General features: G+C 43.8%; 1 protein-coding gene across 2 annotated transcripts in view; it reads left to right on the top strand.

Annotated features, from left to right (window-relative positions):
* URB2 (URB2 ribosome biogenesis homolog) overlaps positions 1 to 4,425 on the top strand; it is a 30,476-nt gene extending 26,051 nt beyond the window's left edge. For both annotated transcript variants that reach the window (XM_053298336.1, XM_053298326.1), the window contains exon 10: positions 1,254 to 4,425. In XM_053298336.1, coding sequence (XP_053154311.1) covers positions 1,254 to 1,451 — 198 coding nt within the window. In that variant the 3' untranslated portion in view covers positions 1,452 to 4,425. The remainder of the gene's footprint in view (positions 1 to 1,253) is intronic.
* The last annotated feature ends 21,629 nt before the right edge of the window (positions 4,426 to 26,054 follow it).

Here is a 26,054-nt window from a genome sequence, read left to right as displayed (position 1 = left end):
CCTTGGGCCTGATCCAGCAGGGTTTTTCCTGTGCCCTTAAAATGTTTTGTCTGGTAAACGGAACCAACATTTCTTGACTCCTAGCCAGTGATAACCTGTTAGAACCCCATTAATAAGTTGCATATCATGAACGTCCACTTTCTAATGGCTTCAGGACTACCTTTGATTATTTCTGTTGATAATTTGAAAGGCAGCTCTCTCTTCTTCACTGCTGCTGTACTACATGGACTGTCCTAGCGATTCTAAGTTCCATGCGTTAAGGAAGAGTTTATTATTTGTCTGAAGAAGAAAGGGAAAGGCTTGGATTTTAATGACAGCTTCTAGTTTAATTTCCATTATTCTAGGAACTTAGAATGACGGATCTGGCAGCATGAAGCTAATTTGGGCTTTCGGCACAGAGAGAGTTTTTTCTGTGGCAAAAATAACTTGATTTCTAAGGGCTAGCTTCAGCAGTAAGATGCTGCTAGTGCTGACATTTTGTGGCAAGGTTTGCGGGGAGCCTGGAGGATACAGCTGATGCTTAGGTGGAGAAGGCTTTACTTCCAGCTCTGCCTTTTAACGTTGATTATTAGGTTTTCTGGTTTAAGAGGATAACACATAATGAATGCAAATCTCGCTTGAGGGGACAGGTTGTGTCTGTCAGTGGCACTTTTATGATGCAGTCCTATGCAGGTTTGCTTGGAAGTAAGTCCCGCTGTGTTCATTGGAGCTCATTCTCTCGTAACTGTGTGCGGTTGGCAAACTGCTGCCAGCCTTAGAATACAGTGGCCTTCAGTGGCCTTCAAACCCTCAGGAGCATATTTTCAGGGGTAACTTGGGGACTTCAGAGGGAAAAGGAAATTATGGCATGGTAATAATGAAACAGGATATAGTCTCTTAAATTTTAAGGATTATTTCAAAGCCTCTCAGAATTGACCATTTGCAATATTTTTTGCTGTTATTTATTTGGAAGGGGACTTTATAGCTATGTTTAATAAATCTGTTTTTAAATGTTATTCTTATTAAAAGGTGTGTGTGTGTGTGTGTGTGTGTGTGTGTGTGTAATACGGCAAACAAAAGAAGATCTTACAGTCAGATGGAATATGGCAAATAAAAGAAGGTCCTAGACTGTGTTGGGCCTGCCAAGAATATATCTTCTCAGCACTTTTCCTAATGAGGGGAAAGTAAGTGTGTGTGTGTGTGTGTGTGTGTGTGTGTGTGTGTGTGTGTGTGTTTAATAACAAGTTTTAATATATCATATATGTTTTGTCTAGGTGACCTTGCACCCTGCTGTAAAGAAACATCTAACTGAAGGAATGTATCACATTCTTGATCTGTGCATTGAACGTGATATCAAGTTCTTGAATGCATCTCTACCAATGGGAGTAAGAGAAGTTTTGAAGGAGCTGTATCGGGACTATACTCACTACCACAAAGCTCTGAAGCAAGGAGACGAAAAATATACAGCATGAGCAACCCTTTCTTTGGGTTCAGAATCTCGTAGGGATTTTCCTCATGATGAGCACCTGCTGTTCTTAAGGATTTCTGTACTGGTTTATGGCACTTGAGTTAGTCTGAAGTCCAGGGACTGTGCTCATCTTGGTAGGTACCTTTGGAACTTTCCCTCTGGCTGTAGCAAACGTTTGCATTTCTCAGGACAGCAGGAAGCATTTATTTTTTAAAGAAATTTTTTTTTTGAAGAAAGTAATATAAACCAATTTGTATATTGCAAGGACAAAAATTAGTTCCATGAAGACAAAGTCTATTTGATGTTCATCCAGATTTGGCTTGGTACTTCATGTTGGGGATCTTGTTCCTCCTTTGTGCCTGAGTTGAGAACCTTCAAGAGAATGCAGCTTTTCTGTTGCTGCAGGCAATAATCATTTATACTAAAGAATGCAACAGTTTCATTATTTTTATATTTAGGCCAAGAACATCTGTAATTGTATGATGTTATTAACTAATTGTTAAAGCTAAGTTTTTGTTTTTTTAAACTGGGTTCTCTCTTCTATCCATCAAACTGAGACTCTAGTGAAGTACAGTCTTGCTGCAGCATGTATGCGCTTTGCCGCTGGCCTGTGATGTGTGAGCATATGATTGCTCAAATTGCCTCACTGTCCTTCCAGCATAGCTTCATGGTGGTTGAGACTTCAAGATCTGCCTTGTCTTAAAGGATAGCTGGGGGAGGACAGGAGTGGGAAGGCATCCCCCCAAATCATTCCTTGTTTGTCACATTTGTGCCTTGGAGCAGCATGCATGGGCTTAACCCTGCGAGGTAAGTTAAACTGGGAGACGGTGAGCCTCCCAAGGTCATGTAGTGAGCTTTATGGCAAGTGAAAGTTTGAAGCCAGATGCCTCTGGTCCAAGTTCCAACACTTTTCCCACCAGCTGTACTTTACAAAGCTACTCTGCATAACATACTTTGAGAAATCTTTGCCAAGTATCACTTCTTCCTTGTGGCTTCTTCTTCACTTCTTCTACTGTGGCTTCCTTGTGCCACAATAGTTTAGCATGTGGTTACTTGATGTTTCTCAGGATGTTACAGTGAAACAGAAATTGGGGAACTGGTATGTTGCAGAGCCTTTCCCTCACCCCCGTTTGGAAGCACTGGAGAAAGGTGATGGAAAGGCAGCAGGCATGTTGTAGGGGAAGAGCAGGAGCAGGGGAAATATAAGGGGGAAGAGACCCTTCTTTCTTCCCAGCCCTCTCCCAAATGCCTTTGTGCTGTTTGCAGTTTCACGGGCACTTATTTCATCAGTAACATAAATCCTGCTTTGAGTGTTGTGATTCTGCTAATTATGCAGACATCTCTTTCCCCCTCAACTTCTAGCTTCCCTAGACTTGATGCTTGTCAGAATCAAGCAGAAAATGGAGTCCACAGTGAAGGATTCTCTTTGCAGGAACAAAACAAAAAGTTTCTGACAATGCAACTGAGCTGTTTCAGATCCCTCAGGGAAAATCCTAAGAACTTTCAAATCTCACATGGAGGAAAATTAGATACCTGGCAGCAAAAAAAGGAGCAAGACCATGACTGTGAAGCAAAATCCAGAATATTTTGGTGGGGCAGAAATCTGCCTAGCCAGTATCGTGTTGCTAGGTGTAGTAGTCCTGGGCAACTCTTGAAAAATTTAAAAGTAAAGGTTTGAACTTCAAACATAAAATACTGAAAACCTAAAACCTCAGTCAAACCTAAAATACTGTTTTCACAGTAAAGAATTTGGAGGCTCTTCTTCCAAGGTAACAACCTCAGTCTTTGTACAACAGGGATTTTAACAGTGTTCCAGCTGTATAGCCTTTTTGACTTTCATGGGTCATGCATTTGAAGAGAGGTGGTCTTGTGGTAGCCCCCTTAGCTAAGCAGGGTCTGCCCTGGTTGCATATGAATGGGAGACTGTAAGATATTCCCCTCGGGATGGAGCCACCGCTCTGGGAAGAGCAGAAGGTTTCAAGTTCCCTCCCAGCCTTCTCCAAGATAGGGCTGAGAGAGATTCCTGCCTGCAACCTTAGAGAAGCTGCTGCCAGACTGTGAAGACAATACTGAGCTAGATAGACCAATGGTCTGACTTGGTATATGGCAGCTTCCTATGTCATTATGCTTTTGGAGAACTCTTTGGGCCAGCTATCTGTGCATACCACAGATGATGAGCCTCCTGAAGCTTTCATAAGTGATTCTGGGATATAAGATGAGTCAAGAACCCTTGATTTTGCAGTGGCTGTCCCTCTTCTGCCAGTTTTCTTCAGCCTCTGAGTCATCCCTTTGGCATATAAACACTGGGGAATTGAAAGTGAGTCAGGAGGTTGCTATCCTTGGATAACTGATCATGTAAACAGCCTCAAGACAGCAAGGAAAAAGATGCTAAAAGGAAAGCCAAATACAGTCCTTATATTAACATTTCTTGCAACATCTCAATGATTAATGGATTGTATCCAAAGGCTCCCTTCCTCCAGATGAAGCTCTTTCTGTTGAAGGCAGGAAACCTTTGTGTTCAACCTAGTTAATTTATTCTTGCCACTGTTTCTGTGGTAGTAAATTTCCTCCATTATTGGGTCCACACAAGAAGCAGAATGAATGGTAGTATCCTGAGGTAGGAGTGTCGACTGTGTCACTCCAGGATGCAACTGGGTGTGTGTGGGGGGGTGTGTGTGTTCGTGTTCGTGTTCTCCCATCCTCTTCTTTGTAAACACACAACTCTCTGGTGTTTTTGCTTGTGAGGAAATTTTTGTTTATGTAGGGAAGCATTCAAAAATGTGATTCCCCAACTGTAGTAGGAAGTGATACTGTCCATTCTGGTCCTTAACTTTCCTAACTGAGAGCTGGTATACCTGTAATTGTAACCTTCACTGTGTGTTGTATGTTATGTCTGTGGTATTTTTCACATGGTGGTTTAGTATTGGTAATCATAACACCATGGATAAGTCAGGACATGAATAAAGAGCTGCATTGGGCATTGTAGCTTGTGTTTTTGAGTGTCTGAGTAAAGTTGCTATGCTGATCTCTGTGCCTGGATAGCTATTGCCAAACTACCAAGGGTGGCACAGGACTAAAGGAGAGCTTGGACCACACAGGACAAACAGGGCCAAAAGAAACACCACAAGGGCACACACATGTGCACACAACCTGCACTTCCCATTCTGTGGGATCAACATTTTACAATCCTTTATTTGAACTTTTATCACAAGAGGGAGCCATAGACAAGAGTCCATGACCTGACTGCAACAATCGAGTGCAAAATTGTATTTCTTAAAGTGCACTAACTCTTGAAACAGCAGGGGGCTTATAGAAAAACTGATCTTGTAAGAAGCCCTGTTTCGATTGGCATTTTAAGAAATGGTGAATGGTATTACCAGTGTGGGGAGAAAAAGATGAATGCATGTGCACACACTCTGCCTTGATACTGCCACTCAGAACAAAACTCATTCTGCACACAGATGAAAAAAATTAGAGAACATTGATCGTGCCCAATGTGTTCCCAAGCAAACGTTTGTTTAAAGAACGTTTCCTTTGAACCAAGATCTCCATTGTCCATTTCAGCAATTATGACAGCATATGTTTCAGATACTACAATCGTAGAAATTGTCCCTGAGAAGCAGAGGTTTGTCAGTGATGATTGGAGAGTTCAGTTCATATGACCTTTGTGCATCCATGTGTCTTCATGGGTATAAAATTAGGGCTTATCCAAAATGCACCTCCATTTTCTACACCATATTCTCACACAGCAAAAAGGGGCTATTTCAGTTATTTTTCAGTGGAGGCTTGGACATTCTGAGACAGTTCTCAGCCCATGGGTGGCTGCCGTTTTGTTCCCCAGAGGTCCCCTCGGAAACACACTATGTGCAGCATTATCCACAAGGGATTCTGAGGGGAAACTTAAGTTACTGATGAAAGTCACCTGCTGAGGAAAGCCCCATAATGCTGCCACTGCCACCACTCCTGTCTCCAGAGAGGCAACAACAAAGAATGTTAAAAAGGATAACCACCTACAACTAAACACAAGTAAGCTGCCCCCAAAGGTGTCTCAGAATTTCTCTTAGCCCCCCTCAAAACTTCCCATTTCAGCCCCCCCCCCGCAAGACTGAATATTATTCAATGAGCATTTTCAGCTTGGCACTAAAACAAATGAAGCATCTGATGTACTCCACTATGCCTGTGAATTTCTTGGATGATCTCCATCCATCTGGTCACTAGTCTTCCTCTTAATGTGAACACACACACAAAGTTTGTTTATGAGGTGAGCAGCCTTGCCACATAGAATTCAAATGTACCTCTCCCTTTCAAACGTTGATCTTTGAGTGGTGGGGGGGTAGGGAGTGGGAATGACCACCAATCAGTTCAGCATATTTTGCAAAAGAGGTTGTCAGTGGATCGTGTTGATTGGCTGCAGCTTGTGAAGTTACAAACTCACCCCATCTCTAATCCGTAGAGCAATTTTACAAGTCCTCTAAACATTATTTGCTTTGCTTTACAAAGCAAAAGATGGACAGACAGATAAATGTAATTGTGGTACTTTTTTTTAAAAAAAGTGTAAAAGGTGCACAGCCTACCTGAAGAATGGGAGAGGGACAAGACTGACAGCAGTACCTAGAGAGAGATTTTGAAAAGACAAAATATATCAAGCCTTCACTTCAAGTTCCCACTTGAGTGCTGTTATATGTGGGACAAGAGCATGGAACCTCCAGGTGGGAGCCAGAAGTGTTGCTATCGCTTAATTGAGTCTGATCTCTTGGCTGACCCAGGATTCTGGTGTACATTAAACTGGAAGTCTGGAAGGATCCAGGGGGTGTAGAACCTGCTACAAATTCTGCTTCACCAAGTTAGGTCTGTCTTTACCCTTGGTCTCTTCTGTCCATCAGCGGCCGATCAATGGGTTTTCATTGTTAACCAGTCTCCCTAACTATTGGTTCCACTCCTTGACACCCAGTCCCTTTTCATCACTTTGGTTTGTGATCCCATTCATTTCCATGTTTTTCTGTGCCTCTGGATTACACCTGCTTTTTCTCCCCAGTCTATGAAACTTCTGCAAAATATTTGCAGAAATCATTATCACTAACATGTTACATTAATCAAATACTTTCCTTTTTTAATCCAAAGGGCCATATGGTGTCCAAATAATTAGGAATTATATCCTAATTCCTTTCAATTTATTTTCTCTGGTTTACTGAACTGTACTGAGAGGTGCCTCACTGTTTCCCCCCCTCCCCAGGGAAAACAGGCTCCTATTTCAAGACTGGCTATGAATGCTTTCTTAATGCTACTACCTAGGTACCATGTTGAGTGTGGAGGGCACTTCCAGAGAAGGTTCTTGATTGCTGCCTATAGCTATTGAACTGCCTTCCACTGAAGTTTACCAGAACCTGAGTAATCTACTGTTTGTGCTTGGATTTGGTGGGCAGAGGTTTAGCCACTAAGAAGTTATTCTAATTACCTACTTTATGTGTTACCTCCTGCAATTCTTCAGGATGCATGTTTTAAATTAGTTAATCCACAATCAGTTACTGTTGCGTGTGGTTCGTAACAACTCAACTGGGGTAGCCTGACCTTCCACCACACTGCACCAGAACTGGAAGTTGCTCCAGTATTTCCAAATGGAACTCCAGTACTTTCAGAAGATACTGGTCACTGAGACATTCGGGGCACACTTTAGTTTACACAGATTGGGATTGATCTACTCTACACATTGCCTTATGTCCATGTCCTGAGCTTCTTAATAATCATGCACCTCATCATGGCTGTAACTTTGATGTGGCATGCTATATGGGTCTTCTGGATTAAACAATGTGAACACTTCTGGGGGAATGCTTTGAGATATATTGAAAAGAGTAGGTGAACATGTTTAAGTTGGTGTTGGTGGTGTTGGTTGGAATCAAGGGATTGGTTGGGAGCTACTGTTTTGTAGCTAGTGTTTTGTTTTGGTTGGGAGCTAACTTACCTAGCAAGCAAGAGGTTGCCGGTTTGAATCCCCGCTGGTATGTTTCCCAGAAAATGGGAAACACCTATATCGGGCAACAGTGACTTAGGAAGGTGCTGAAAGGCATCATCTCCCAGGTGGCGGAGAATGCCGGCTTCCGCCAGCTGCTCTGCTTGCTCCTGACTACAAGATCCCCTCCTGCACCCCCTTCAGCAGGTGGGTAGTGTCCTCCCATTACCAGGCATGCAGGGAGATTGTTTTGGGGACACAGCACTGCGGATCTGTGAGCCAACCACAGTGGGCTCCGCTCTGCTTTCCTGTCCCTCATGGCACACTGGTGGGAGCGGGAGAGTGGGGGGACATCTTCATGGCCAGCCCCTCACATCTGGCCAAATCCAGGTGGGCTGTGGTGCATGTGGAGCTGCTGGACACTGACCACATGGCAAATCAGCTGTCAGTGATTACCGAACGCCAGGTGGAGGAATCGCTGTCCAGGCAGCCAAACATTTGCCGCGGGTTCCTGGTCACCGACAATGGTGCCAGTATGTTGAGGGCAGCTTTTCAGCAGCAGTTTGTATCTATCTGTTGTATGGCACACACTATGCACCTGGTCGTGTCAGATGTGTGGGTTAGTTGGACTGAATGGTCAGCCAGTCGGTTCAAACGAACTGGTTTGTGAACCCCACAGTCAGATTCAAATTCAAACCGAACCGTGGAAAATGGTCCACACCCACCCCTACACCTTATTTCTTTTAAAGGGACCTCTGCTTAAGAGTTCATTTCACAAACCACTGTTTTTTTAGCGTAAGTATACAATCTTGCATTAAAACAACTTAGTTATACAAGTGCTTTGTTAGGATGTCAGCCAATGAATACAATGAAGTCTATAGAATACTTTTGACATGAAAAGAGTTTATAAAAATTATTACTCTTAATGAATAATGCTTTCATTAACAAGCGTGCAGAGTTATAAACCACAAACTCAGTAATGGCTTTTTTGGTCTAAGAAGTAATAAGTTAGAAGAGCTTATGCACACAGGAGGAGATTTTACTTCATGGTTCCTGTTTTTCCACTGGGTAGTTGTAAACCCATACAAAAGGTTCAAGATGAGCATAAACATGGAGGGAAACTGAAGTCTAACTTTTGAGCAGTGTGAAATTGTGGTGAATAGAAGCACATGAGAGCTAACACTTCTAAAATGTGTTGGTGGGTTGTGTTGGTTCCTTGTACAACCAACCCTGAAGACAAAGACGAAGTATCTTCAGGCCATGGGAAGAATCGTGCAAGAGAGTCTTACTTTAAAGAGTGAAAATAAGACATTTCTGAGGGAAGACTCCAACAAGCTAGCTACGTGACTGGAAGCGGACTGCATGCCACAGGAAAGACGGCTGCAGAAGTGTGCCCAGGTGTGGAATCAAGGGGCATACTGAGTGAAGCCAACATTCTTTAAGTCAACCCACAAGCAGGTAGCTACACCTCTGCAGCTTGCACTTGATCTGTCCATGCATTGTACCTCCTGGGAGCTTTCCAGACTAGCTGCTGAACAGCAGCAAAATGCCTCCATTCAGGCAAGTCACATTCGGAACGTAAACGGCAGGGGGAGCAGCAATTAACAACCCCCAAACCAGCAACGTTTTCACTCCGGATGTACGACGTCCTTGCTGTATATCACAGCAATTAAATTTTCAACAAGGCATTGGAAATGTGAACGGCACCCTGCTGTCTCTGTAGGGACTGCGGTGTCACGATGCAGGAAGTGTGGAAGCACACTTCAGGGATATGTCCTGACCCCGTTGTAGGGTCTAGTCTGGAAAGTGCCCTGGCAGAATATTTTTTTTTCCTGTGCATTCAAATAAGCAAAAAGAAGAGTTGAAAAAATACAGCTCTTTCATGAATTGAAGGGCTATCTGTCATGAACAAATCCAACAAAATATGGGAAGAACTGGGTGTCGTCTGGTTGTCCCACTTTGAAATAAAAGCTGAAGGTGGAATAAATCTCTCTCTGACTGGTTCCACCCACCACAAAGTCTCTTGGCTCCTTCTCAAAGCTCCTCTTCCATGCTCTAACTCTGATCCTCCAAAGGAAATATTTTAGAGCCTTAAGGTTCTTCGATGGAGAGCATTATAAAAATGCAACTTAACATTTTGATCACTAGGAGCATGCACAAGGATTGAACCACAGGAAGCATTTGCACTTCCAGAAACATTACTCCATGAAACATGAGTGGAAATTACCATACAATAAATGGTTGTGTGAATGTCTGCTTATCTTGTTTAATAGTATCTGGAGAGTTATTAAATCTCTTTCAATTGGATATTCATGCACTGGTTTTCTGAGCTGACTGCAACCAGGACATTTGAAATAGCCAAGCAGTGCCCACATGAATACATCATTTATCCAACATCCTACCTTGCAAGGTATCTCTCATTAAAATGCATTGATTGGCTCCTTGCTCTCTTTCACACACACATTAATCTTCCCACTTGTTTCAGCTGCCATTTTAGCTGCCTAAGCCTCTGGTTGAAGCCTTTCAAGAATGTGCAAGTGTTTTCAAGGGAGGACAGGTATGTAGATGTGAATAGCTTGGAACTAATTTCCATACTCTGACATTTTCAACTTTGGTAACTAATTATTTAATGGCCTAATGCAATGACGAGAGGATATAGTATATGTCTCACAAGAATGCATCCAAGAGAAAAGTATGCCTTTAAAAACCACCTCTCTCTTTCTATTATTAGCCCAATGCATCCAGGAAGTTTTTCACATGGGGCTTTTAAAGCCCTTTAACTTGCATGTCCTCTGGAATGGAGGGGTGAGTTCACATAGTGACCAAATTTACCCCAAATTCTCTGCAGGTTATCAGGGAGCAGTTTACACCCAATTCAGGTTTTTCACTGCACGTTAAGAGTGTAGCCTGATTTATACCAAGGGTGAAAAAAACACCCCACTATTTGCGTCGGTTTTTTGGGACAACTTCGAGTTTGTAGTAAAGCCTGCTCTGTGTAAAAGTTGCAGGTGAGCTATGCAGTGATGTCTAAGGACCACTTTACAACTTATATGAAATGTGTTATTATGGTTGATATGCGTTCCCACCCCCAATAAATAGCAACAGTGAGGGGGGCTGATCCTATTCTGCACCATGATGTATACTAGGCATTGTATACACAAATGCCTAGTATTTGTGTATACAATGCCTAGACAAATCCACTTGCCAGGACAAGTGCCTCCAGCTTTCTAGTAAGCAGGACACCCAGCACCATGCAGATCCTGCCCCCCGAAGTCCAGTTTCTACAACTTTGTTTTGGGAAGGTAAGAAATGGCAGAAGACCCTTCTAAGCAGCCACAGGAGAGGTTTCTACTGTTTTTTTTACTGTCTCTATATCCTAGCTCAAATTAAAGACAACTCTCTTGTAGTACATCTGTAGTGTAGGAGTTTTGTCTCTAGATTGCTGAAATAGTTTAGTCACTTTTAGTTACTGAGCATGGTCAGTATATATTCCTGTATTGCTTGCTGCAGGCTTACAAAATGGACACAGAGGCCTGTGTGTTTTAAAGGTAAAGTGTGCCGTCAAGTCGATTTTGACTCCTGGCGCCTACAGAGCCCTGTGGTTTTCTTTGGTAGAATACAGGATGGGTTTACCATTGCCATCTCCCGCCGCAGTATGAGATGATGCCTATCAGCCTCTTTCTATATCACTGCTGCCCGATATAGTACCAGCAGGGATTTGAAACAGCAACCTTCTGCTTGTTAGTCAAGCATTTTCCTGCTGGGCCACTTAAGGTAACGTGTGTGTGAACCTGTTACTAAAACAAAACTATTTGGACCTAACAGTACATGCCTATCTGTCTAGTATGCCAAATCAACATGTTCTATGTGGCTGTCTAGCATGCCAAATTAATCCTCTGAGACTGACTGTCCCTGCCACAATCCGGATCTAAAACACAATTTCCTCCCATTGGGAAAAATCACTCACCAGATGTTGCTTTATTGGCCATTCAAAAAGTATTGCCTACCCAAAGAGTGCTCAGGTTTCTTTTACAGTCAGATCATCCTGGACACCAGACTCACAGCATGCTTGTGTCTTAGCATTTGGATTGTGGCAGGGGAGAAGAGAAGCCCCAAATGGTGCCCAAATCCTGCAGCTGGAGACAGCTTTGATATTCCTGCACCCTGCAGTCAGACTTAAGGAACATTTCTGTACATTAAAAGAAAATCCTGCCACTTGCTTCTGTCAACTTCTAAGGCCAGAATTTCACCCTTGGCTTGTGTGGCCCTTTTAAATCTTCAAAGTGCTTACAAACATTAATGGCATTAATTAAATGTCCCCTCCTTCCTTCCTGCTAGCACAGTTTATTAAGCTGAATGCATTTTTCTGTGGGCATCTCCGGTGAGCAATCAAATGAATACATTTCTTGCTAAATTTAATAGGCAAGGTATGAAAGAGGAGCTGACAGGAAGAGAGGAAGATGAACAAAGCTCTGTTGCTGACAGAGAAATCACTGAGCTGCCCCCTTCAGCAGCCTATGCTTGTATTGTTTATGTATTCATTACTTTTAATGTATTTATTTGAAAAACAGATACCCCACTGCTAGGGGCTATGAGATGCCCATAGCAGTTAACCATCGTCACATTAAAACAAAAACAAAATCAAATACAGTAACGTTAAAAGCAAGAACAAGACCAATACAAGTCTGCAGTGAACGCCATATATAAAAGGACAAATGAGATTAAAAATCTGCTTCCTGCAGCATTCTTTTAGTTCATTACTTCCTGCAGCATTCTGTTTGCAAAGCAGCCCCTCAACCAAACAGGCATACCCATCTCACACCTAGAAAACTCCTTCCAAACCCCTCTTCCACTGCTGCCCTCCTAATCATTTCATTTAGCCCACTTACAGTACGATCCTGTGTGTGTTTATGCAGAAGAAAATTCCACCATGCTCAGTGGGGCTTCCTTATCGGTAAGTGTGCCTGGGATGGCAGCCCTAGCTCACTGGGAAGTAAACTGCTTGAAACACAGTGCTGGGACCTGCTTCTGAGTAAACAAGAACAGGATCAGGCCATCAAGTCTTCTGCCACTTCTCTGCAGCAATTTTGCGTTCTCCTTTTACCTTATAATATTAAAGGGAGTTGGTTATGAGTCTGTGACTAATACAGCCTACTTCACACATTACATTTTAAAGTGTGCAGTACACTTAAGATATCATTAGGAATGTGCACAAGCCGTTTGTGCAGCTGCTGGCAGGGCGGGGAGTGGTTCCCTCAAAAAGCAGGTAAGGAGCTCCTTACCTGCTTGTTCACCGCTCGGCTGCTTTTCCGCCACACACGGTTGTGGCACTGTCCCCTGCAGCCTCTGCGTGGCATCAGCACACACATGGTCGGTGCCTGAGTTGGTTCGATGCTTCTGCGATGCGAGCTGATTCGGCACCCAAGCTGGCTCAGCACTTCAGAGGAGGTGCCAAACCAGCTTGTGCACATCCCTAGTTAAAACGTTTCCAGCCAAAGGTGTTAACTATGAAGGTAACAAACTCCTGTTTGCAAAGATATACATCATATATAGGTCCAGAAGACACGACTGACTGCATTTCCGTATTGACTGTTCAATCCACAGCAAATTCAGGTTTGTCTCGGTATGAAATGACCCTTTTGCTAGCCATATGTATTCAAAAGTTAGTTATTTTTTCCCTACAGCTAAAACAAGCACAAAACTAACTCAATGGGCCCTTTCTCGCGATCCTGTGAGAAGGCTAGTGGGTGGGCAGCGGGGAAGGCTGCTTAAACTCCTCTTCCCTGCAGATGATTGCTCAGTCCTTGCTGGGAGCGCTGATTGTGTGCCCAGACGGTGACCGGCTGCCCCAGGCAGTGCGGAGGTTTGGGGGCTGGGAGCCTGCTCCTGTGTCAGCACTGCATGGCACCGACACACGAGTAGTTAGCTTCGGCTAACAGGTGGGCTCTCTAAGTGGGCTTGCTGCCAACAAACTTCCAGTGGTTCATGCTCGCAGCCAAGCTGCATGTGAGAACAGCCTCATTGTTTACAATTGCCTGTGTGTTGGCTCCCACCAAAATTAGCTAGAAATGGATGAATGATACCCGAGATGGTTAAAATAGGAGTAATGACAATGTATTCCCTTTACTGTCTGTCTTGTTTTCTGAATTTCCATAGGTGGAGCTTTTTTTTGTTTTCTTTTTTATCTCTTTGTTCTTTGGGATGTTATTTGTGTATTTTTGCCATGGTCACTGACTTAAACAATAATGTTTAATGATGCCGAGTCTGTTGAAGGATCTTTTCCCCACCTTCCAGTCTTCCACTCTAAATGGTCCCTTTGTAAGGGTGAACATGTATCTGGAACCACACTATTTTTCTCCCTGTGTGGTTCCATTACATGTGCAAATGTGTCTTAAGAACCCTGTATGGGGAAAAGCTGTTCTTTGGGACTGGAGGATTCTGCGTGTAAAAATAGCTGGCAGACAAAGTACTCCTTCCCTACTGTTTTTCTGCTCAGAATTGCCCCCTTCTAAAACTGCTTTTCTCTACACAATAATGTATCAGGGATTTATGTCAATTTGCATGCAATGTGTAATTAGGCACTTGGTCAACTGGAGGCATGGCAGTTCTGGGTTTACTACGTGACTAGAAGAACCACCTCCTTGCTTCTATAAGGACTTAGATCTGCCACTAAGACCACTTTATTTGTGCCTTTCCAGGTGTGTTTGCCACTGTTTCTACTGTTCTCACACTGGTCTGGGTTTAAGGAATTTTGTATATGTGAGTCAGCTTCCTAAATTCCTGTCGGTTGCTGTCTATACTAGGAGTCGATTGACAAGTGGTAGGGAGATTATCAGGATCTAAGGCTGCTCTCCATTTATGGGTGTTAGATGAGATGGCAGCAACCAATATTTTCTGTTGTTTATTGCTACAGTGTGTTCTTTCCTTTTAGTAGCAGTTATTACTTATTGAGGCTGTTCTCACGCACACCCTAACCCAGCCTGGGTTAGGTTGCATGTGAGAACTACTGGGATCGGGCCTGATCCCCACTGGGAAGCGCCACCTAGCCCAGCTTTGAAACCTGGCTCTTAGCCGGGGTTAAAGGCTTGAGCAAGCCCTTAATACAGGATTGCGTGTTCACTGGGGCCATGTTCAGCCCCAGCAGACACAGAGATGAGCACCCATCTCCTGGGGGAATCTCCCAATGCACTGTACATGTCGCATGGTGGGATATTTGGTGGCTGAGATGCGTCATCCCAGCCTCCGGAGCTCTGCGTTGCACCATGCAACTCAGATCGTCTGTGCACCCCTTGCACACCCCTGCTGGCCTGTGCCTCCCTTTGCATTTACAATTGCAATATCATCCCTGTTTTGCATAGCTGGGATACCTCTGCTTTACAAAGCGGGCACAGCTCTAGAAGGACAGTAACCCAAAATCCTGTACATACTTGACATTTTGTGCTGAGAGGTTCTTATAATTCAGCACACAACCAGCAGGAGTGGCTGGTTGTGATGTGCACAGACCACGGAGGCATGGTCCGACGCCGGCGGGCGGGGGTGTTCTTGCTTTAAGGGCGGGGGGGTTGTACTTAGTCCTTTCCCCCTTCTGGCGCTCCATTTTTAAGAGAAATTTTTGGGGTGGCAGCATTCCTTCCTACTGCCCCTACCCCCTTGTTGACCGGTAAAAGCGGAAGTAACTTCCGTGCATGCGCCCTCCACTGATGCGCGCACACCTGCCACACACGTCACATGTTGTGCATGTACATCAGCAGCGGGGGCGCGCATGTCAGCTGCAGGAGCATACGCAGAAGTTACTGCTGTTTTTACCTGTCAACAAGGGGGCAGGGAGGAACGCTGCTGCCCCAAAATTTTCTCTTAAAAATGGAGCACTGGATGGGGGAAAGCGATGAGAGGGATAAGTACAACCCCCCTCCCACGCCCTTAAAGCGAGACCCCCCCACCCAGCATCGGACCACCGGACCGGGCCACTTGCGAACCGGTTCGCAGACCTCTAACATTGCCTGCGGACCGGTTTGTGCACACCACTAGTGGTAGTTATTGTCTGGGTGCCAACGAACTGTAGAATAGTCATGTTTTTGTGTTAATTTAGAGGTATGACCTTCATTTTCTTCTCTCCCTGTTCTCTCTCTTGTGTAGTCCCCATTGTCTTTCCTGTTGTTTGTATTCCCCACAGACTTTTCTCTTTCCTCTGTTAAACAATTCCCCCCTATTTTCTAACTACTTGTAAAAAAATAAAAATAAAATCTAAATGTAACCAGATCATCTTCTATTTGCATAGTTTTTGTAGCTACAGAATTTGAGATTTTGTTGGTGTGGAATGAAAGGAGGCCCTGAAGTATTGTTTGTTCCTGGCTCTGAGTATTATTGTTAGTCAGACGCCTATAATAACAAAGGTAAATGCATTTGTTTATTTAATGGTGGGTGAAGTGATTGCTGTTTACACTGTATAATGTTCAGGCTCTCGTGGGTTGGAAGATGCTGTTAGATGCAAGGTTTTATTATCAAGCTTCTTAATTACAAGCCAAATCTGAAAATCAATATTTACTGCCTAGTTTTTCACCATATAATAACCTGCAATTCTGTTCTGTTACTTTTCTAGGGTCTGTCAGACATCACAGGGCTTGAGAAGGGAGCTCTGTGGGTCAGTAGGTCCTGATTCCCTGTGCCCTACACCATGAGGCAGGAGTGGCCCTTCCAGGAGGTGAGAGGAGCCAGTTACCTCAGGCAGCCAATTATTGGGGTACCAATGAGGTGACAAGATGCCCCCCTCACTCCTCTTTAAATAGAAGGACAGAAGGCTGCACAGAAAGGGCAGCATTTGGCACCCTGCCTCAGGTGCATAGAGGTACTGGGCCACCACTGCTGTTAGGGCCAGGAGGTGGAAGAGGAAACTGCAGGTAGTTCAAGCCAGCATATTGACCCCATAGACCAGAATTCTCCTGGTCCTAAGAAAAGCCAATCTCCTGCCATTGCCTGTTGTAAAGCTCTAAAATAGGTCTGCACACCTGGTGACTTCCCAGAACGAAAGTAGCCCACCAACCATTTCTTGTGATTTGCCAGGTGCTTGACAACTTATGCCAAGGGTTCAAGACAGATGGCAATAATATCTTAACCAAAAGCCAACCATGAAGGCAAGCAAAAGAAAACACAACAGAAGCAGTTCAAATATTCAGAGAAGGTGCATGATAATACCATATTACCTCAGAATGTGCATGAGCCACCAGAGGAGTGGGGAGCAACTCAGGTGCATTCTGAGGTAATATGGTATGACATACCTTTTCTGAACATTTGAAATGGTTATGATGTGTTTTATGTTGCTTAACTTCATGTTTGGCTTTTGGCTAAGAGGCTATTGATGGATTGTTGTCACCTGTCTTGAACCCTTGGCATAAGAAAGGGAAAATAAATACTAAAAAAGACAACCGCTGTTACCGTCTTTCAGAAGACAACTGTTGTGACCATTCAGTTTATCCCAACTGAATTTCAATATGTGGATAAGAACCAAGGCTTTATTCTAGGTCTTGACTGAAGTTTCTTATCTTAAGTCAAATACCTCCAGGAGTACAGGAGATCTGACCAATAAGGAGACTAAAACGAGAGCAATTCTGGAGGAGAAAACTGCTGTCTTCTGCCAATAAACTTCTGCTGTCAGGGCGTAAGCCAGAAAGACAGACTGATTATAAAGATGAAGGCTCTTCCGTCCCATCCCCCCCCCTCCGCTTTGCCTGAGAAAGAAAACCAGCTGTGGAATGAGCAAGAGCAATGAATGCCTTGGCAGCTATTCAAAGACAGCCTGCTCCAAAAATCATCACGCGGATCATGCAGCTCTCACAGCGTACTAGGAAACAGGAGCACATAGAACAATAGTTGAGTGCAAAGGTCAAGCCAGCTGGCATGGGTGGCTCTCTAGAAAACAAATCCTAACGTGAAAACAAAGATGGCACTCAGTAAGAGCACACAGATACTGCCTTACTAGAACAGAACTCGTGAAGGCAATAACCGAATAGGCACAACTATGCCATGTTATTTCATCAGGTTGATTTCTTTAGTTTTTCCTTCTTCCCCATTCTATTGGCCGGCAATCAACTTGATGTCTCTGCCTTGACTGTGCTGTTTCTAATTCAAGTCTCACCTCAGCCACAAACTCACTAGGTGGTCAGAGCCAAGCTGCTATTTTCTCTGCCTCAGCTCCCAAACTGTAAAATAGGGATAATAAGGGCCAAATTAGCCATTATTTAAAACATGCAGCCATAGGCATCCTTAGGGCTTTTTTTGGGAGGAGGGGGGCAAAATATACACATACAAAGTGTGTAGATAGAAATAAACATAACAGGCTGTATCCAAGGTTAATGTTGGCTTAATAATAACCAATATTAAGGACAACTGGCCTCTCCATATGCCTGTTGAAAATAGCAGTCATGGCTGACATGATGCATAGCCTAACACCAGCTTTTCCCTTCTGCCTGGGCTGCTGCCCATGTAAAAATCTAGCTCCAGTGGAGTTGCATAAGAGCACAATTTATGTATTTATTTTTTCTCTTCCTCTGAGGAGCACAGAGTGGTGTACATGGTTTTGTGTTTGTCCTCACAACAACCCTGTGAGGTAGGTTAGGCTGAGAGAGAAGTGACTGGCCCTGAGTCACTTAGTGAGTTTCATGGCTGAAAGGGGATTTGAACTTGGGTCTTCCCCAGTCCTATTCCAACACTCTAAGCTCTATACCATGCCAGCTCTGTTGCATGACAACTCAGAAATGACCACCCTGACTTGCTCAATGAAGCTTCTGTTGTTTTCAGTGGAAGTGCCATTGTGCAAGTTGTAGTGATCAGCCACCCCTCCCTCTAAAGCGTTAACAGGAAGTGAACCCTTGTCTTGACTGACAGGCCGGTGAACTCAGTACACCAAGTGGATAGGACCTAGAGAGTATTTGCTGGAAATTCTGGGAACAAAAAGGGAAGTTCTGTGCTGGAGGAGCAAGGGGATATGTGGCAATGGAGTTTGCTGCAACTGGATAACTGCAGATCTTGGAAGATAGAACTGCAGGGGCTTCATTCTCAACAGGAGTTTGGTGAGTTCAAGGAGAAAGGAAGCCAAGGCTAATGGCTTTGTAACTTTAGGGCAGGAGAAAGTGGTTTAGGAAGAGTTTGCATTAGAATTTCTGTTTCTTTGGTGTATGCTTTTATGTTCCTCCTACTGTTCTATTATTGTTTACCTGTAACGTAATTAAAATAAGAAACACTAGCCTATGCCCACCCTACCTAGGGTATTTCAAAAGACTCTATAAACATTGAAGCGTGCATTAAGACAACCTATTTTTGTAATCCTACTAAGTATTCTTAACTGTATCTAAAAGCTGAGAAAGCCTCAGAGGGAAGCAGTCTGTAGTATTTTAATAAAACCTTTTTAAAAAAAAGTTATTTTATTTTATTTTTACAATCCTCTCCCAGTTGGTTTTTAACTCAGGAAAGCCTGGGGATTTCTCTGGTGCAAACACATCTGCAAACGTTCAGCAGCTATCAGTTTTCTCATGATGTGTAGGCTTGCACATGGAGGATTTTTGTACTTGTCCAAGAACCAAATTAAGAGAGGTTTCTTCTTCTTCTGGGTTATTCCACCCCAAACCCAGAGAGTTTCTGTAAACAAAATGGGTGGTGGTGGCAGCATTTTGAACCTACTGATAATACAGAATAGTTTTAGGAGAAGCCTAGCCAGACAGCTAGCAGGGATGATTCAGCATTTCTTTCCCTCGCGTGAGATTGCTCTGAGACAAAGTCTTTAATCTACTACACAAGAGCAGGCACGTTTCCTAGTTATTAGGCAACTGTGCCCTTGTGCAACTCCACTGAACTAGTTTATGTGCACAGCAGCCCCAGTGAAAAACAAATGCTAGTGTTAGGCTGTGTGTCATGTCAGCCAATGTGTTTTGCTCTCCTTTTAACCTCTATCATGTTTAGTAGTATGCACCTGTGCGGTGATTCCAATGATACTCTGCATTTTCTTACCTGCCATCCACATCATTGGTTGCTATGTGTGGGGACAGGGCAATGTAGACCATCATGACAGCACAATATAGATTGGTTCTCCTAGATGTTATGGAGGATGAGAAGAAAGCTACACTCACTACTCCTGTTTTTAATGGCAGCTGCATACTTAGAGTAATAGCTAATCTGGCCCTAGTGCTCTCCTACTTTTGGGGGCTGTTTGATTACTGAGATATAATGCATGTGATGCAGTTTGCATTGCAAACCAGACTACATCAATGCTATGTTTTATTGTTAAGTTGCAGATTTATACTCTCTTGTGCTCTTTGGTCAAATTCATCCAACTCATAAAGATTTAATTTTTTAAAATCTGTACAAGGCATACCTAACAATATGTTTAGGTTTGGTTTTTGAATATATATATATGACAATATATTTTAATTCCTTTTCCTGCAATGCATTTTTAAATATAGGAATAGTAATAGTTTAGTAACAGTGCTTTTGTCCCTTCTCCCAACACTTTGTCCAAAGCAAAAAACAAAATACACTCAGAAACCTGCAATGAAATATTAAGGGTTTTGCCTCTGAATAGACCTGCTCTAAATAAATAATAATGTAACAGATGAACAGATTACATGCAGTAAAAAAGAATTTCCACAAACCTTCATTCTATTGTTTTATAATGGGCCTAGTGACCATCTTCTGTATGATAGCAATTCCATAGTGGTTCTCTTTAATTTCCCGATAAATATCCCCCCCCGCCCCAGTTTTAAACATATGCTAAACAATTTTATGAAATGCTGGGAAAAGAGAGGCAGGTTGAGAGACCCACAACACTGTTGCTAATTCAGCACCTTGAATTGCCCCTTGAACATAAGTGCATATACACATTAATGCAGGAGTTCTCAAACATGGGCCCAGATGTTGATGAACTTCAAGTTCCATAATGGGAGTTGAAGTCCAGCAACAAAGTTCTTTGGCCATTGTGGCTGGGGATTATGGGAGTTGAAGTCCAACAACATCTGGGGACCCAGTTTGAGAATCCTTGCATTAATTGGTTTTTCAGACTGATTGCAGAACATATGCAGCTTTGATTAGAAGCTGGATTTAAGACTTGGCCGCCAAAAAGTCTTGTGAAGGAAAGGACTTTAAAACTGTTCTGATGGGCGGTAGGTAGGTGGGTGGAAGCTCAAACAACTGGAAGATTAGTAAAGGTAACATGTGCCATTGAGTCGGTGTCAACTCGTGGCGACCACAGAGCCCTTTAGTTGTCTTTGGTAGAATACAGGCGGGGTTTACCATTGCCTCTCCGCATGCAGTATGAGATGATGCCTTTCAGCATCTTTCTATATTGCTGCTCCCCAATACAGGTGTTTTTCCATAGTCTGGGAAACATACCAGTGGGGATTCAAACCAGCAACCTCTGGTTTGCTTATCAAGTCATTTCCCCGCTGTGCCATTAGGTGGCTTGGAAGATTAGTAGATGAGTGCGATGGCTTTGAGAGCCAAGTAAATACCATCTTTTCCTTATACACATACAAAAATAGTAAGAAGTGTAGTTCACTGCTTTCAGTTGCAGGGCAACCATAGGGCTCAGCGTTCAAGTCTCTTGGTTTCCTCCACTGACGATAGGTTCTTAGGACCATAGCTCTGTGATAAGTATGTGCCTTGTGTGTGTAAGGTCTCACATGCAGTCCTTGGCAAGGGCACCTCTGTTATGAGGCAAACTGAGGTGATGGCCTCAGGCAGTGTGTGGGAGGGAGAGTGTGGGCTCCTGGCCCTACTCCCCTGCCATGAGTGTCATTCCACCTGCTTGCAGCTGATTCTGCCATTGTCCTTCCTCATCTCTGCTTTCATGCCAGCATTTCTGCCCCCTTTCCCTCCTCTCTTCCCCTTCTTGGATATGATCTGCCTGCTCTGCCCCGTTCCATGGACCGTTCCATGGACCACTGCCTGTTGCTGGCACCCCGTTTTTCCTTCCTGCATCCTCCTGCCGGGGTGGCCACTGATACCACCACCACCTCCTCCTAGCGACTGCTGTTGTTTGGACTTTGAAGCAGCATCTGGCTTGCCTGCCCAAGGACCATCCACTATGTGACCCTTGGGCATCAGTCCTGTGCCAGTGTAAATGCTGCTGCACTAGAGCAGTGGTTCACAACCATTTCTTTTATGTGGACCACTATATTGCCATCAAAAGCTTTCTGCCACTATAGTTTTCTCAGCAAAAGGAATATGCTGGGACCAGTGTTCCCGCTAAGGCGTGCTCACATGTGGGCACACACAGGTTTTTGGGGTTTTTTTTTTTTAAAAAAAAATCTGCTCAGTTAGTTAAAGTTTTAGCTTTAGATCCTGCTCAGACTGAATCAGGATGGTCCCACTCTGAATGTGTGCACACACGGCCTTGATACTGCCACCCAGAACAAAACTCATTCTTTACACAGATGAAAAAAATTAGAGAGAACACTGGTTGGGACCTGCTGGGACTTAGACCCAATAAGATCTCCCGTGAAGAGGGAAAAACTCAGTCCGTGGGAATATTACTTGCCCACCCAGAACGTTCGTGACTGAGTAGGGATTTGGATTCCGATCGACTTGGTCCATGCCCATCATTCTGTTCTTTAGATCCATGATCATACTTATCACTTTATCTTGTTGTAATCTTTACAACAATCCTGTGGGGTAAGCAAATATTATTTTCATAGTACAGATAATAGGCTGAAGCTGAAAGGGAATGGTTTGCCCAAGGCTACCTAGTAAGTTCATGGCAGTGGTGAGATTCAAACCAGGGACTTCCTGATTCATAGCTCAGACACTTACAGCTACACCAGACCAGACTTTTGGATAGCAGTGTGGTTGCTGAATAATGGGTGTAGGTGGTGGTTATGGGGTGTGTCAGAGGCTTAAAGACTATATCATGTCTTTTGAAGGTCTGGTGCTGACTTCTGCTCTGTTACTTTGGTTACCTCATTATCCATTTTAAATGCATTTGCTTGCAGCTGGTAGTTCTGTAATCTTTGCCTCAGATTTGCATTGCCATAGAAACAATCTTCCTCATCCCTGTGTTCCCCTCCTTAGCAAGTCCTTCTGGTTTGCTTATCCTCTCCATCTATTCATTTACTACCTACCACATTTCTCATTATGCTGTTACAGTCCCCCCACCTTTTTTCTTATTACACTATAGCAAAACAATTCTTTCCATAATCCTATTTCATTTACAGCCTTTATTGATGCAAGTGTCAGAGTCCCCTGGTGATGGCTCTTCTAGTGCTGAGATAAAATGGGTTAGTGGTGGAAGAGGAAGCTTATTTTGCAGATATGTTCTACCCTATGAAATACACCACTTTGTGAAAGGGTGTGAAACACCTTGCAAGGGAGTGGGTGTCATGAGAAGAGGGAACTGAATGGGGATTTGAACTCGGGTCTCCCCGGTCCTAGTCCAGCACTCTAACCACTACACCATGCTGGCTCTGGTATAATGGTTAGAGTGCTGGACTAGAACCGGGGAGACCCGAGTTCAAATCCCCATTCAGCCATTATACTAGCTGGGTGACTCTGGGCCAGTCACTTCTCTTTCAGCCTAACCTACTTCACAGGGTTGTTGTGAGGAGAAACTCAAGTATGTAGTACACCATTCTGGGCTCCTTGGAGGAAGAGCGGGCTATAAATGTAAAATAATCAGGGGAGTATCTAGGGTAGGGCAGGCAGGGCATGTGCCCCGGGCGCCACTTGAAGGGGGGCGCAATTTTTTTAAATTAATTTTTTTAAAAAAAATGTCCACCAAAAACAAAATGGCCACCGTGCATGCTCAAATGGCCTCTGTGGGACCCTAGGCCATGCCAGGCCTTGCAGAGGCCATTTGAGCATGCATGGTGGCCATTTTGTTTTCAGTTGTACACCGCTCTGGGTTCCTTGGAGAAGAGCGGGATATAAAATGTAAAAATAAATAAGTAAGTAACCTGGGGTTGCTTCATTGTTTGTTTACTCATACCCTCCAACATTTTGCAGGTGAATACAGGGATAACCTTGTAGCAACCAATTCTCATACCAAGGATTACTGCGCAAGCTGCCCAGTCACTATTACACATAGCTGGGGATTGGATTCCCCATGTTATATGCTGTACACTGCATAGTGCCTTAGTATTGGGCATCCATTCGCATGCAGGGGCACTAGAGGCATGATGATGCATCCACCCACCCACCCACCTGGAGATGTAATTTCTAGAGACGCTGGGGAGGAAGCTGAATCCTGAGGAATGACAACTCTAGTAACTCATGTGAAAAAAAACTGAACAAGGCATACCCAAGAGGCATAAATAGGGACCAAAAAGGAACAGTGATTTATCATGGACAAATTACGGAAAGTAGGGACAGTCCCTGATCAATAGAGATAGTTAGAACCTATGACTGACTCTGCAGAAGAATCTACCAACAGCATCATTTATTATTCATTCATTCATTCATTCATTCATTCAATTTCTATACCGCTCTTACAAAAATGGCTCAGGGCAGTTTACACAGAGAAATAACAAACAAATAAGATGGATCCCTGTCCCCAAAGGGCTCTCAATCTAAAATAAATATAAGATAGACTCCAGCAACAGTCACTGGAGGTAGTGTGCTGGGGGGTGGATAGGACCAGTTACTCTCCCCCTGATAAATAAAGAGAATCACCATGTTAAAAAGGTGCCTCTTTGCCAAGTTAGCAGTTAGCATGAATTGTGCATGTGCATAAATTTGGGCTTTTGCTAGCAAACCCTGCTTCAGCACCAGACTGATAAGTTGCCCCTCTCTTATGGACGTTATTTGCACACACACCCCACACACCCCAGTAATACTATATGTGTCAATCATAAATAACTCTGTGTTCATGTATTTTCTGCTTAGGAATAGATTCCAAAGTACAGAAAAAGTTCTCTATAACATTCTTTAACCACATTTTGTCACAATATGTGGCTATAAAGCTGATTTCCCCCAGCCTTTCAATGAATGCTTATGGATGAAGAGAAGGTTTCTAATTAATGTGGATTAAGAGAGAAGAGATCTTGAATACGATGCCAAATACCAAAGGCCTCCTGAGCTTAAATGGGAAATGTAACTGCTTCATTTCTAATGGGGAAACAAAATAGATGGACAAAATGGGGCGAGAGGGAGGGAGCATGCTGGGCTTTGTGTGTACAACAGAAAGAAGCAATAAAGGCCACAAATCCAATTTTTCCCTTTCATTGATCTTGAAAGCACAGTAACAGGCATGCAGGTCTTGTCTTGGTCCTTTCTGTGTTAAAAACCTCTCCATGCAGTTAGGACCCTCTCTGGCTTCTTGTGCTGTGCAAAGTCCAGCCGGGCTTCCCTTCCCTTTTGCCCTGGAGAAGTATCCAGGCACCATCATCTGTTTAGAGTATACAGCTATTAGGATCATCCAGAACACTAACCTCACATGACAGTTTTATCTTTTCAGAGCCAATTCTTAGTATGAATGAATGCTGGCCTTGTCAGATTTAGTGGATGATGACAAGGTCTATCCATCCACCCAGCAGTTGCCAGGAGGTCAGTTTCTTCTTCTTCTTTTTTAAAATAAGGGGTAGTAGTAAGAAAAAGAAACTTTTTGCAATGTCTTTCATAAACTCACAAGTCTGGGGGTAGGATGCCTAGAAGGCAGGGATACAGGGTGGCCCTTTCATGAGGTGAGGCAGCCACCCCAGGCAGCAGATCACTGGGGTTGCCATCAGGGTAGCAGCGGCAGCAGGATGCCGCTGCTGCCGCCGCTGCCATCAGAGCAGCTCTTTGGAACCAGTCAGACCTCTGCTAATTTGGCAAGGAGAGGCTCTCCTCATGCTCACTGCAAAGCTTGCACAACGAGGGAGGACAACTTTCCCTCTTCCCTGCCAGCATGCCACTTCCAAAGCTTGTAAGGGTCAGTTCTGAAAGGGGGTTTACCCTTCGCCCCACCAAGATATGTGGGTCAAGGCAGCATAGGGATATAGGAAGCTGCCATATACTGAGTCAGACCATTGGTCTATCTAGCTCAATATTGTCTTCACAGACTGGCAGCAGCTTCTCCAAGGTTTCAGGCAGGAATCTCTCTCAGCCCTGTCTTGGAGAAGCCAGGGAGGGAACTTGAAACCTTCTGCTCTTCCCAGAGTGGCTCCATCCCCCGAGGGGAATATCTTACAGTGCTCACACTTCTAGTCTCTCTTTCATATGCAACCAGGGTGGATCCTGCTTAGCTAATGGGACAAGTTATCCTTGCTACCAAAAGACCAACTCTCCTTTGGCACCTTGCCCCTGGTGCCACAATACCTTGGGCTGTGTCTGCAGTTATATACTATTAATATACTATAATATATAATATAGTATATTAATATTTTTTAAAACCCACCCATTTCTTCAGAGCGTCCAGAACTGCATACAAGCCCCCCTCCGATGTTATCCTGACAACAAACCTGTGAAAGAGTTTAGCCCCTTCCACCAGTGATTCCACTACAGGAATGTTGAAGTGCAAACTGAGTGGAAAAGTCTGTTCCTGCACAGATATCTTGTGTGGAATAGATTGTTAAAAAGTGCAGTGAAAAACAGCTAAAAGGTTCATATACTTTGGGTCACTGTCCGGGATTTCCCTCAACTGGGATCCCAGAGAGTCATCTGAGGAGGAGCCTACAACCAACAGTTTCTTTGATTTGGAAC

The sequence above is a fragment of the Hemicordylus capensis genome, chromosome 1 (genome assembly GCF_027244095.1).
Source record: "Hemicordylus capensis ecotype Gifberg chromosome 1, rHemCap1.1.pri, whole genome shotgun sequence".
Taxonomy (NCBI): domain Eukaryota; kingdom Metazoa; phylum Chordata; class Lepidosauria; order Squamata; family Cordylidae; genus Hemicordylus; species Hemicordylus capensis.
Note: the sequence above shows the minus strand (reverse complement) of the source record. Positions and strands in the feature narration are given on the sequence as shown.